A 14,328-nucleotide genomic window follows, 5' to 3' on the forward strand; every position below is an offset into this window, starting at 1 on the left:
GCTACGCTGGCCTTCAAAGCCTTCAGTTTATTCAGGAAACTTCTTTGCTTTTGCTTTAGTCCAGTTGTGCTGACCTCTCCTGTATTGTGTGTTATCTTTCCCTTCACCTAAAGTCATTCTTATCTACTATCTAATTAGTGAAAAGCACTCTCCCTCCCTCCCTCCCTCCTGCCTCTCGTAATCATCAAAGAATATTTTCCTCTCTGTTTAAACTACTTCTCGAGTTCTTATAGTAGTAGTCTTATACAGTATTTGTTCTTTTGCAACTGACTAATATAAGGGGATATTTTTGGTTTAAGGTTTAAAGGTTATCTCAGGGCAGTAGCTTCAGCGGTTCATCCACCCTTCATGGCTTCAAAAAGTTTGGAGTCTTGGTCTCAACCCACCTGGAGCAAAGGACAATGAAGGACACCAAGGTCACACGACAACTAAGAGCCCAAGAGACAGAAAGGGCCACATGAACCAGAGACCTACATCATCCTGAGACCAGAAGAACTAGTTGGTGCCTGGCCACAATCGATGACTGCCCTGACAGGGAGCACAACAGAGAACCCCTGAGGGAGCAGGAGATCAGTGGGATGCGGACCCCAAATTCTCATAAAAAGACCATACTTAATGTTCTGACTGAGACTAGAGGAATCCCGGCAGTCATGGTCCCCAAACCTTCTGTTGGCACAGGACAGGAACCATCCCCGAAGACAACTCATCAGACATGAAAGGGACTGGACAGTGGGTAGGAGAGAGATGCTGATGAAGAGTGAGCTAATTATATCAGGTGGACAATTGAGACTGTGTTGGCATCTCCTGTCTGGAGGGGGGATGGGAGGATAGAGAGAGTTGGAAGCTGTCGAAATTGTCACGAAAGGAGAGACTGGGAGGGCTGACTCATTAGGGGGAGAGCAAGTGGGAGTACGGAGTAAGATGTATATAAACATATATGTGACAGACTGACTTGATTTGTAAACGTTCACTTGAAGCTCAATAAAAGTTAATAAAAAAAAAAGAATTAATTAAATATCCAAACTCTTTGAGGAATTAAAAACAGTTCAGCAGTATTATGAGTACCTGTCAGGCATTGATCAGATGCAAAGGATAAGGCAATGAAAAAGGCAAACAAGATTTCTGCTCTCATAGAGCATACAATTTTATACAAGAAATTGTTAAGGGCACTTCATTTAAAAAAAAAGTTAAAAAAATATGGACTATTAGAAGGTGAAAAGAGCAATGGTAAAAAAAAGGCAGGAAATGGAGATAGTGCTTAGGAAATATAATTTGAAACAGGGTCAGTGAAGGAGGAAATATTATGACTTTTGTATAAGGAAGGAGTTCTTAAACAAGACAAAGTAAGTTTCACTGGCAAACTTTCTAATGGTCAAAATACAACACAAAGTTAAAAGCAAGCAACACACTGAAAGAAAATGTTTGAGATACCTAGTTTTCACATTAATCTTCTGCTATCACACATAGGTGTGTGTATGTATATACATATACATATATACATGTATACATAGTAAAGAGCAAACATAAAATTGAACAAATAATTTAAACAGGGAATTTACAGATAAGGAAATCAGAATCGTTAAAAAAAACCTTTCATGGATTTCATATTAGCAGTTCCCTCTGCCCAAGAAGAGAGGAAACAGCATATGAAAAGCATACAAAGAAGACAGTATACATGTCAGTGAAGTTATAACTGTTTTACAAAGAATGGAAATTAAGCAGTAAGTTAATATTTGTTAATCTTTTGTAATGGGTTTATGAAATGTATATGAATGATTATTTTACTTCTCTTTGTACTTTATATAGTTTTAAATAACTCATTAAAATTGAGAAATTAAGTCTGTCAGTGAAAAAAGTTATAAAATTTAAGGATTATACTAATCAGTTAAACTAGTGATGTCCAATTATCATAGAATCATTTATATAATTTGAATCTTTTAAATTTCTCCTCTGCTGTGGAAATACATCCACTAGGTAATAAATGTACCCTGGCGGTTAAAAAAAAAAAAAAAGTTTGGAGTCCAGGAGAATTTGAAATTCTGTTCTACATTTTTTCCCCTTTTGATCAAGATTCTTCTATATGGTCTTTGATCAAAATCTTCAGTAACGGCAGCTGGGTACCATCCAGTTCTTCTGGTCTTGTGGCAAAGAAGGTAGCCGTTCATGGAGGCAGTTAGCCACACATTCCATATCCTCCTGTTCCTGGCTCTCCTTCTTCCTCTGTTGCTCCAAAAAAAATAGAGACCAATTATTGTGCCTTGGATGACTCCTTGCAAGTTTTTAAGACCCCAGAACTACGCAACAAAGTAGGAGGTAGAATAGAAGCACTAAACATGTTATTAGGCCAGTTAACTGGGATGTCCCATGAAACCATGACCCTAAACCTCCAAACCAGGGAACCAAATCCCATGAGATTTTTGGATGTACATAAGTAGCCTCAGCAGCTACTCTTTCTTTTTGTTATTGTTTTTGTAGATATGTCTGTCACATGACTTTTGCCAATTCAGCTTTTTACAGGTGTATAACTTAGCTCAGTAAACCTTTGATAAATGTATATGAATGAGTGGTTGAATGAACAGAGGAGCAAGAATGTGTTCTCCTCTGACTCCCTCATGGTCTGTCCGTCTTTGCAGATCCTTAGTGAATGGTTTGGCCGGACCATCATTCGCTCCTGCACCAAACTGAGCTATGAGCATGCACAGAGCATGATTGAAAGCCCCGCTCAGCCAGTCCCTGAGAAGGCGCTGCCTCCCATCTCCCCGGAGCACACCAGCCAGGAGGTGCACCAGGCTGTCTTGAATCTCCACAGAATCGCGAAGGAGCTACGCAAACAGCGGTTTGTAGGCGGCGCTCTGCGTCTGGATCAGGTAAGTAACTGCCTTTTTGTAGTGCAACTAGGAGATGTGACTTGTGCCTGGACCCAGTGCGATGAGACGCGGCACAGTGGGCTCAGGCTCGTCATTCCTCTCCTTTCTCCAGTCATTACACTGAAACGGGGTTCCCTGAGGCAGCACAGGCACCCTGGGCCTAACGATGCGAGCCAGGGCAAAAGAAGGGTGTCCACTGGCCCTTCCCAGTATTGGACCCTTACCTCAGGTTTCTGCCTCAGATCCCTTTGAATGCTGGTAGGAACAGGAAGCAAGAAAATTGAGAAAGCTGGTGACTTCTGATCCTGGGACTTTAAAAAAAAAAGTGTTTCTTCCTATCCCTTGTCTTCAAAAAGAATCGTATGTTTACAAATTTCAGATTAGTATTTGAAGCAGCAGAGAACTGAGTAAGCTGTAGGACGCTGGCTCTTGAAGAAAACATTAATCCAGGATGGTATTGCTCTCGAATACCACAGCCTTGCAGGCTGCCCCCGGGGACGTAGGCAGTTGTCACTTAAACCTGGTTGAAGTTCCATGTCCAAGAGTCAGTGACTTTAGGATCCAGGAATTCCCTCCTCGTTACTCGTCAGTATATTACAGAATGGAGCCTGGGTCTGTATCATGGAGTTTTTGTTTTTATGTTCCTCACCCATACCCCAGAGAGCTCCCTGTCCTTTCCTGGTCTTCAGAGGCTGTGGGAGTCCCTGTCTGTGTGGAAGATGAGGTGGGTAGCAGCAGGGCTGCTGGGGTAGTAGACCATTGGTGGTAAAGCCCAGACTGACTGACAGCTTCTTTCTCTGAGCCTCTCATCCTGGAAAGATCTGAAAGACCTGGTTTTAAAACCTTCTCATTGAACTTTTCATCCTACCTCTTGAGGCAAACTTGCACAAATGCTTCTCAGCAAGCGTTGCAGATAGTTTTTGCCCTGGGCCTAGGGGTCGGTTAGCAGCCTCAGGACAAGTAGGTGATCTGGGCTGCCTGTGCTCTCGCACACCTCCACCCCTGCCTGGGTGCCGGCAGCCAGCACAGACCTGTGCGCGCAAGCCGGCTGATGGCAGGCGAGGCATGAGGCAGAGGAGGCACTGAGGAGTACAACAAGGCCAGGGAAGAGCGGCTTAGAAGCATAGAGATTACAGAACATCTTCTTCCTGCCTTCATGAAATCCCTCACGGGGTATGGGCACACTCCAGTTCTCACTCGCCAGTGGCCTCCTGTTGTCAAAACCAAGGGTGCCTTGCAGTTCTCAGCTCCCCAGACTTCTGCATCTGGCCTTTGAGGCTAACCTTCTGGTTCTCCGCTTGTCTTTCTTGCATCCTTTTGGTCCCTTTTGCAGAAGCCTCTTCCTCTGTCCAGCCCTTTAGGGTTGGTATTCCCTGGGTCTACCCCACCCTCTTTTTTCCTCTATCCACCCTCACTCCCTGAATGAACTCCTTTACTCTTGTGACTTTAACTACCAACTGGGTGCCGAGGGTGCCAAAATCTGTTACCTCCAGCCTGACCTCTCTCCCCAGCTCATGGAGCCTGCCCACCACCTTCTTGATGCCTTCCCCTGTGTGGCCCCGAGTCATGGCAGCCACTGCCAGTCATTCTGTCTCTACAGTGTGGTGCCAGGTGCCCATGTGAATGAGTAATGTATGAGGGTCAGCACAAAGCTGGTTCCTGTGAGGCGCAGGTTAAAGATGTCCCAAGTGCCAAACTTTGCCAGACTGCTGTACCACTCCATCACCTCTAACACTAAGTCCCCCTCTTCCCCTCAGTGTTCTCCCTCTCATCTTTGGGTTCAGTAATTTGCTATAATGTCTCACAGAACTCATGAACCTTACTTACAGTTAAGTGCTTTACTGAAGAGGTAACGAGGCACAACTCCGGATCAGGAAGAACTCAAAAGTAATAGGAACAACTCAGGATACAGCTCCTGATCAGGACAGCTTCTTCTTGCCCTCTGCCACTAGGCCCTGCTCAGGGCATTCTTGGGCAAGTGTTACAGCTTTTAGCTCTGTGGGTCAGCAAGTCCCACTGCAGCCATCTCACACTGCTGTTGCTCTTACTAGTGCCACCGTCTCTCGAAGTCTTCCGTGTTACAGCTCTCTTGTCTGTCCCCTGGGTCTAGCAGGTTCTCAGTGCACAGACCTGGGTCCAAAAGACACGCTGTGCTCCTAGCTCTTCTTTCTTGATAGTAGTGAGGTCCCCCCCTCTGCTTCTGGGATTGGTTCCGTTTAAGCCTAGCAGGATGGCAAAACTGACCAGTGCCCTCATTAGGGTTCCATACACCTTGTTTGCATGGTCCCACTCCTGCAGTGATTCCATGCACCTTATCTGCATTATTAGCAAGCTGTCCAATTCCCTTGGTGGGCTATATGCACCTTATTTGCATAGTCCCACCCAGCGATTTTTGTGGAAGTCACAGGACTGTGCATGGCTAGAAGGGCATATTAAGTAATTCACTGCACTGCACCATGGCATGCCTGCTCCCACCCGGGGAGTTGTATGTGTGTCCAGAGTCAGTCATGCTTATTCCCAACCTGTTTATACCAGTTGTGTGTTGTTGTGATTATGCAGTTTTACTAAGTATTAGGAAAACTGATAAAATAAAAGCATAAAAAAGAAACCTGTTGTTTCTGCGAAAACTAAGGTAAATATTTTGGAAAGACTTGATAAGGACGAATGTTCAAAAAATATTAGGATGAGACAACTGTAATAGAGTATGAGGAATATCGTGAAGTTCGAGAAGAATTCTGTGCTCAGGTTGCCTTCCAAATGTCTCCATTCTCACTTTTTTAAAGAAGCAAAAACTATAAATTATACACTGTGAATTATGAGTGTAGTTAATTCAGGAAAAGACTAGAAATCCAATTAGCATACTCTTAATAAAAAGCCTTACATTGAAAAAGCCAAAACAGTGAATGAATGTACATTTATATAAATTAAAACAAAATGTTTGGATATGTACATCTCTCTTCTGTATGATTCCCCTTCTTAGCCAGCTTCTAGAATAACTAACCAGCTGCTGCTTCAAGCACATCAGATGAGAGGGTTTCTCCTAGAACATTTTAGAGACCTTATCCCATCAGGTTACAAAGTTCAACAGAATTTAAGAGTGTGAAATACTTTAAAACTAGCAAAGACTGTTCAGTGATTTCAGCTCGAATCAGGAGAGGGATAGTAGTCGGGGCAGAAGAATGATCTCAGATTATTGACTGACACTGGTCTGTTGGCTCATCTTAGAATCAGAATTTTATTGTTGAAGATGACTTTAGATATCATCTCATCGGCCCTCTCAGTTTATAAACGAGAAAGCTGAAGTTCCGGGAGGTTTAATTCTATGAGTTGCTTACGTGAAGAAATCCAGATAGCTCTTAGCTCCCTCTTCCTCCATTTATACCACGCTGACTTAAGAGAGAAAAAGCTTTCCTTCAAAGCGGGGAAAAAACCCTCAAAAGTCCTTATTAGATTCCAGTTAATTAACATCTGAGCATCCTAGGAGCTGATTTCCTTGTTTCCCCTCGGAGAACAAGTCTGTGGAGCCCGCTCTCGAAGGAGGGGTGCACAGGAACTAACTGGTGAAGCCATTCAGGAATCAGCGCACAGCCCCGTACAGAAGTCTCTGCATTTGTTCTCATGCCCCTACTGCCCACATCTCCCCTCATGCAAGTCCGTTTTCCCCAGTGCTTTTGAGTAGGCCACTGTTTGGAGTCACCCTCTGATGCTTTGCCTGCCTCGGTTCACTATGTCCATGTTTTTGGTGGCAGTCCTGAAACAAATATTTCCTTTTGTGCAAGCTTCAATTAGGGAGCCCTCTGAGAGAGGCACCACCTGTGTCACCCAGTGGGCCCTGGGGCTCAGTCTACTAAGCCAGCAGTTCCGCCTGTCCAAGCAGTTAGGTTACCATGGTGGCGTTCAGAGTGGTGGGGGGTGGTGGGGGGACCCTGCCCTGGTGTGGCGCCTGTGTGCTGAATCAAGGAACAAACCCAGTGCTGTCGAGTCAATTTCAACTCATAGCGACCTTGTAGGACAGAGTAGAACTGCCCCACAGAGTGTCCAAGGCTGTTACCTTTACAGAAGCAGACTGCCACATCTTTCTGCCATGGAGAACCTGGTGGGTTCAAACCACCGACCTCTTGGTCAGCCGCCGAGTGGTTTAACCACTGCAGCACCATGGCTCCTTTGAGGTAGGATTACCTACTGCAAATCTCTCTCACCTAGAGCTCTCGCTTGGTTCCGAGGAGGTTCTAGCTCAGTGAGACACGGCTCGCCTGTCTCACTGCCCTGCAAAGCCAACGAGGCACCGGATGCCATCTTGTTGGTCAGATGAATTGAATAATATTCCTTCCAGGCGGTTTCTTCTTAAATCTGTTTTCTGCTGCCATGTTGATTCTAAAGCTCAACACAGATGCTTCTTGATATTGTATTTATTTGTAATGTGTGTCTCCTGTTTCTAAAAAGGAGGCTATCATAATGGGAGCCCAGACTTGTTTGTAATAGTCATAATGGCTTATAGTCACATTACACTCTTGAGCTGTGGGGAGAGGAGAACTGTGGGATGCCCTCACCCCTGCTCTGCTTCTTGCTCCTTGACTCTGGCCTGATGACAGGTGCTGAGAGCACAGAGCCCCCTGGTAATTTTATTTATTCAGACGCAAGGCCATGCTCAGGCAACTTCCAGTCTAGGGAGGAAGATGAGATTTCCTGGCTCTGATATGAACACAAGGCCTCGACTCCCTTTGGAGCTCTATGTCTTAGTCCATTGCCTTCAGAGAGGAGGCCAGGGAAGGGTAAAAACCAAAACCCAAACCCGTTGCCGTCTAGTTGATTAGCAGCATGCTCAATAGAACCCCAAGACAAAAACATCTTAGGAAATACTAAGTGTTCTCAGAAAGCTACACCTCCTGCTTTCTGGGGCTTTCTCCACAGCCATCATTCTTTCATCAGGGGACAGCACTTAGAGAGAGGCCACTGAGTGTGGGCTTCTGGGAGAAAAGAACACTGGCAAGCATGGCGGCCTGCCGCCTGTACCCCTCAGGGACCCCGTAGGTGGTCAGGGGAGGTGTGAGCCCCTCCTGAGCCATGGATTTCTGACGTTAAAGGAGATTGTAGTGGAGCAGAGGAGCCCTGGTGGCACACTGGTTAAAGCACTCAGCTGCTAGCCAAAAGGTCGGTTGGTGGTTCAAACCCACCAGCCGCTTCTCCAGAGAACGATGTGGCGATCTGCTTCCGTAAAGATTTGCAGCTTGGAAACCCTATGGGGCTTTTCTACCCTGCCCTGTAGGGTCGCTAGGAGTCGGAAATGGCTCCGAGGTGGGCGGGAGTGGAGAAAACCTGCTGTTTCCATCTTCTTGGGAAAATTCCTCCAAACAAAAGGAGCCTTTAGTAAATGCTCAGCTGCATCCTGTGTGAAGACACCTGCCAACAATTTTGAAGCCCAAACTTTAGGCAGTTTCTTTGAGTGGATTTGGCTGTGAAGAGAAGCTTGTTAATAGAAATCACTTTGAATGCCCTCAGGCCCAAGCTGCTGTGGAATGCTACCTTGTATTACCTGGGCTTTGCCCAGCTTTTAAATGGGGGGGGCGGGGGGGGTGCGGGTAGGGTTGGCAGACTTTTTCAGTAAAGGGCCAGATAGTAAATATGTTGGGCTTTTGCAGGCCATACAGCCTGTCTCAACTACTTTACTCTGCCCTGTAGTGTGAAAGGCAGCCATAGACAAGGACACAAATGAATGAGTGTTGCTGTATTCCAATAACGCTTTATTTAAAGACACTGAAATTTGTATTCCCTATAAATAAAAAATAATAATAATAATTTTCAAGTGCCCCAAAATAGTATTCTAAAAAAAAAAAAAATACTTTTGAAGAATTCTTTTGAAATATTCTTTTTCCAGTCATCCGAAAAGGGGAACACCATTGTTGGCTCACGGGTGGGAGTTTGCCAACCCCTGCTAAAATGACCATCAGACAGTTTAGAGCCCATTACCCTGTGAGCTTCCAGCAGCTTCTCATCACTGACTGGGGAATCTGGGCTGGGTCAAGAACAGTTGTGCTAAGCTAGTTCTCGGGGTGGTTGCATGCAATTAAGTAAATTATTCCTTTGATTAGTACCATACTTAGCAGGTCCGGTTGGAGGCTGAGAAGAGAGGAATGAATCCGTTTAGCACCAGTACCCTCACTTCATTTACCATCTTGTAGCTTTAATTGACCTAAAACAAAAGGAGCAGGGGTTCTAACTTCCTACCTCTGTGAGCTCCTGCCTCCTCCCAGGGAGAACTCCATCCTGCCCACCCTTTCCCAGAACCCACTCGTAGAAACGCTGGCTCTGCCATTTTGTAGAATGCCACTGAAAGGGAGTCTCCTCATGGAAAACAGGCCTAAAGAAGCTTCATATCACATCCCATGCCCATGGCTGAATGTAGTGATATGTTTTATGGAATTATACATTTAAAAATCATAGCTAACCATGTTTCTGTTTCTTGTGTCCAGTACAGTTGCTTTTAAGATATGAGCATTCCAGCTCTCTGCTGTTTAACTCTTGTGCAGTATGATATTTGCTTGGCACAAACAGTTAAGCACTTGGCTGCTAATCAAAAGGTTGGACGTTCGAGTCCACCCAGAGGCTCCTCTAAGAAAAGTCTATTGATCTACTTCCCAAAAATTAGCCATTGAAGACCCTATGGAGCACAGTTCTACTCTGACACACACGGGGTCTCCATGAGTCAGAATCAACTCAGTGGCAACTGGCTTTAGTGGTTTAAACTGAGGTAGGGACCATGGGAGTAAGAGAAGATTATAGATCCAGGAGAGGAAGGAAAATTGATGAACCCTAAGAAATTGACTACCTTGATTAGATATGGAAGGGAGGGGGTGGGTCGTGAGGGAGAACTGAAGAATCAGGGACTCAGGTTTCCTGCCTAGGCAAGTGGATTGATGCAGTACCAGGTGCTGACCCAGGGGCCATTCTAGGGGGAAGGAGGGCTGAGAATAAAAAATGATGACCTCCGTTTAGGGTCTGTTGAGTTTGAGGGGCCAGCCAGAGAGGGAACAGGTAGAAATTTGGAATAGGCATTTGGGCAGAGAGGTCTGAGGTCCGTGGGGAGGGCTGGGCTAGAGGTAACTAACCATTTGGGAGCCAGCAGCATCCCAGTGGTCGTTAAGCTGTGTAAGGAGTGAGCTGTCCTGGGGAGGGCTTTAGAATGAGATAGATAGGAAGGTGAGAAACACCAGCACAAAACACTGCCTCCTGCCCCTGTTCTTAGGGCTCTGATCCCTGCTTCTTCCATTAGAAAGGAAGTTTTATATAAAAGTAATATATTCTCATGTTAGGAAACTTAGAAAATACAAGAATATAAAGAACTCAAAAATCACCTGTGATCCCATCACCCAGAAATAACCACTGTTAATATTTGGGTATATTAATTCCTCACCACTTCAGGCAAAAGGGAGGGGTGGTTAGCATAACATACACTTTTTATATTCTGCTCTTTAATACTATTATAATAGTTCTTTCCCATGTCTTTAAAAATTCTTCTGAAACATTATAATGCCTTTGTAATACTCCATCGCATGAATATACTCTTAAACATTTAACCACTCCCCAACTGTGGATTTTTAGATTCTGATTGTTTGCTACTGTAAAAAATAGTACCATGTCCATCTGCATTCATAAATCTTTGACCCAATTTCTGAATATCTCCGTAGGACAGCCCTACAACTGTGATGGTAGGGTCAGTGGTACTGACATAGTGAAGAATCTCGAAACATCTTATCACATTCCCTTCCAGAAAGATTTACCAACGTGAATAGGGTGCCTAAGATGAAATTAGTGCTTAAGAACTCAGCTGCTAACAAAAAGATCCACAGGTGGAATCCACCAGCCGCTCCTTGGAAACCCATGGGGCAGTTCTACCCTGTCCTACAGGGTCGATGTGAATCGAAATCAACTCAACGGCAAGGAGTTTTGGGTTAGTAAGATGGAATTACCTGTGGTTTGTCTGTCTGTCTCTCTTCCAGAGACATCTAGGTCTCCTGCAGTATCCGAGCAATTGTGGTCTTGAATTCTTCTTCCATCTTTCATACTTTATTCATTTTTTTTTTTTCCATGCAGTCTCTCCTACAAAGAGTTCAGTGTGCTGCACCATAGGCTTTCCCATTCTATCACCTAGTATAAAAAGTACTTTGAAGGGTGGGTCCTAAGATTTTTTTTTTTTTAAGATATAAAATGACTGAGAAGGTTGGAAGCGATAGTAGCCTGTTGCTGACGTGAGGCCAGGGAGTTAGTTACCCCCGCCCCAAACTAAACTCTCATTCCCTCCTTAGAATCCTTACAGAAACCCGTTGTCTCTGAAATGGTGCTGAGAACCATTGTTGCCTTTTCTGCTCCTCAGAGAACATTCATAACCTCACAAGTCCTTTTTTGTTCCTCTTACCTCCTGTGTATAATGGCTTTCAGGCCTTGTTTGGGTTGGCCTGGCATGAATAATTATAAAGAAATCCAATTAAATTAAGACTGAAGAGAACAGAGCCACTCTATGTTATCGGTGCCATCGTAAGAATTGCTACACTTCTCTTTAGGGTGCTGCCTATAGGGTCGCTATGAATCAGAATCCACTTGATGGCAATGGGTGTTTTTTTTTTTTTTTTTGAAACATACAGGACAATTTCTGCTAGAAGTTCAGGCCGTCCATTTAAATGTTGACAGACGGCACATTACTTCAGCTATGCTGATAGCTGTAGAATCAGTGAGGCTTACAGAATATTTATTGGCCTGCCAGACTTCCCCTATTTTTCCCTGTTGCCGGTCTCATGAGAATCCTATTGGCAAAGTCACCATTTAGATATATCCATCTTGTATATATTTTTTTTTATATAAAATAAATCCCTAGGCAAGAATCTGTGCTCCCTTGGGTCACTCGGCACCCAGGTTATCTAGCACTGCCTCTGTGGAGGGAAGGGTGGCATAGGGAATAGCTGCAGAGGCTCCAAAGTATAGCCCTGGGGCTCGGGGAGAACAGGGGCACAGGAGTTCTCAGTCCTGGGGTGTCAGAATCCTCCCTCTGGGAGTGAGAGATTGATTTAGTTATTGTGTTTTTATTTCCTAGGCAATCAGGGAAAACAGTCCATATTTATGCATCCTAAAGCATGAAGAAGAGACAACCTGAAAACTTCATGTCAAATCTATTCCAACTCATAGTGACCCTACAGAACAGAGTAGAACTGCCCCATAGGGTTTGCAAGGAGCAGCTAGCTGGTGGATTCAAACAGCCGACCTTTTGGTTAGCAGCTGAGCTCTTAACCACTGTGCCACCAGGGCTCCTTTGGTTGTACATAAGCCATAGTAATTACAGCCACTTATGTGAACTGATCACTATTTGTGGCTTGTTAACATACGCATAAAAACTAATATATATCATTAAGCATCAGACAAAGTTTGCTGAGCAGCTTGTTATTAACCCTGGACTCTTCCTGTGCTTACTTTTCCTTTAGGTGTGTTACACAGCCATTTACTCATAATTTTCAAAAATTAGAAGGAATACGGGTAACATTATTCTGGAAGTTGTTAAAATACAGACTCAGACATGATCTCCAACCCTTCACTGGACAGATACTTTTTGAGTTCCTGCTGTGTTACAAACACTGCTCTCAATCCTGTGAAGGAGTCTGAGGCACCACAAGCTTGCTTCCCCATCTTCCTCTCTGAGACCTTGAGTTCCATGCAAATAATGATAGCTTCTTGTTCTTCTTTGCATGTCCAGCCCCTACACAATGCCTGCTTTTAACCAGGTATTTCAAGTTCTCTAGGTGGCACAGGCAGCTTACATTGTACTGCTAACCTAAAGGTTGGGATTTCAGACCCACACAGTGCATTAGGGAAGAACAGCCCTGGAGATCTGCTTCCGTAAAGATTGCTGTTGTTGTTGTTAGGTGCCATCGACTCAGTTCCAACTCATAGTGACCCCATGTACAACAGAATGAAACACTGCCCAGTCCTGCACCATCCTCACAGTCGTTATGCTTGAGCCCATTGTTGCAGCCACTGTGTCAATCCATCTTGTTCAGAGTCTTCCTCATCTTCACTGGCCCTCCACTTTACCAAGCATGATGTCCTTCTCCAGGAACTGATTGCTCCTGATAACATCCAAAGTATGTGAGACATAGTCTCACCATCCTTGCTTCTAAGGAGTGTTCTGGTTGTACTTCTTCCGGGACAGATTTGTTCCTTCTTTTGGTAGTCCACAGTATATTCAGTATTCTTCGCCAACACCACAATTCAAAGGCATCAATTTTTCTTCAGTCTTCCTTATTCATCATCCAGCTTTCACATGCCTATGAGGCAATTGAAAACACAGTGGCTTTGCCCAGTGCACCTTAGTCTTCAAGATGACATCTTTGCTTTTCAACACTTTAAAGAGGTCTTTGCAGCAGATTTGCCCAATGCAATGCATCGTTTGATTTCTTGACTGCTGCTTCCATGGGTGTTTATTGTGGATCCAAGTAAAATGAAATCCTTGACAACTTCCATCTTTTCTCCATTTATCATGATGTGGCTTATTGGTCCAGTTGTGACGATTTGTGTTTTTTTATGTTGAGTTGTAATCCATACTGAAGGCTGTGGTCTTTGATCTTCATCAGTAAGTGCTTCAAGTCCTCTTCACTTTTAGGAAGCAAGGTTCTGTCATCAGCATATCGAAGGTTGTTAATGTGTCTTCCTCCAATCCTGATGCCCCGTTCTTCTTCTTATAGTCCAGCTTCTCGGATTCTTTGTTCAGCATTACAGATTGAATAAGTATGGTGAAAGGATACAACCCTGATGCACACTTTTCCAGACTTTAAACCATGCAGTATCCCCTTGTTCTGTTCAAATGACTGCCTCTTGATCTGTGTACAGGTTCTTCATGAGCACAATTAAGATTAATGATTAGAGCCAAGAAAATCCTATGGAGCAGTTCTACTGCACACACATGGGGTTGTCATGAGTTGGAATTGACTTGACCACAGCCAACAACAGCAGGCATCTCCATACATGTGATACATATTGGTCTTTTTTGGAAAGACTATGATAGTTGTATTCTGGGAGGATGGGCTGTAGCTCTAGAAGAGAAGTGTGTTTATGTAAGAGAATTAGTGCACATTATGAATCAGGGAGGTTCCCCCCTTTTGAATAAAAGGGTTGAGTGTTTGATTACCTGCCAGAGCATACAGGGTTTAGAACAAGGTATATAATGAGGACTTCTCAAGGTGGAGCTGCCTGGACAGGTGTGAGGATCCAAGAAGCTTCAGCACCTCGGGGGCTGGCAGTGCTTCTGAGGCTTCCTGAGCCCTTCTGTATTCACCCCAGTGTCATCAGGCCGTGCTGGGCTCCCCAGGGCCCAGAGACCCTAGTATGCCATCTTGAGAAGGGAGCCACTCAGGCTCACTAACACAGAAAGGTGGGTAAGACACCAGATTCTCCCACCTGCCTCTCATAAAGATTCCCT

General features: G+C 44.5%; 1 protein-coding gene across 2 annotated transcripts in view; it reads left to right on the plus strand.

Moving 5' to 3' along the window:
- Positions 1 to 14,328, plus strand: part of DIS3L2 (DIS3 like 3'-5' exoribonuclease 2) — a 386,635-nt gene that overhangs the window by 310,547 nt on the left and 61,760 nt on the right. For both annotated transcript variants that reach the window (XM_049888455.1, XM_049888454.1), the window contains exon 13: positions 2,634 to 2,867. In XM_049888455.1, the coding sequence (XP_049744412.1) occupies positions 2,634 to 2,867 (234 nt within the window). The remainder of the gene's footprint in view (positions 1 to 2,633; positions 2,868 to 14,328) is intronic.

Source organism: Elephas maximus, chromosome 6 (assembly GCF_024166365.1).
Source record: "Elephas maximus indicus isolate mEleMax1 chromosome 6, mEleMax1 primary haplotype, whole genome shotgun sequence".
NCBI lineage: Eukaryota > Metazoa > Chordata > Mammalia > Proboscidea > Elephantidae > Elephas > Elephas maximus.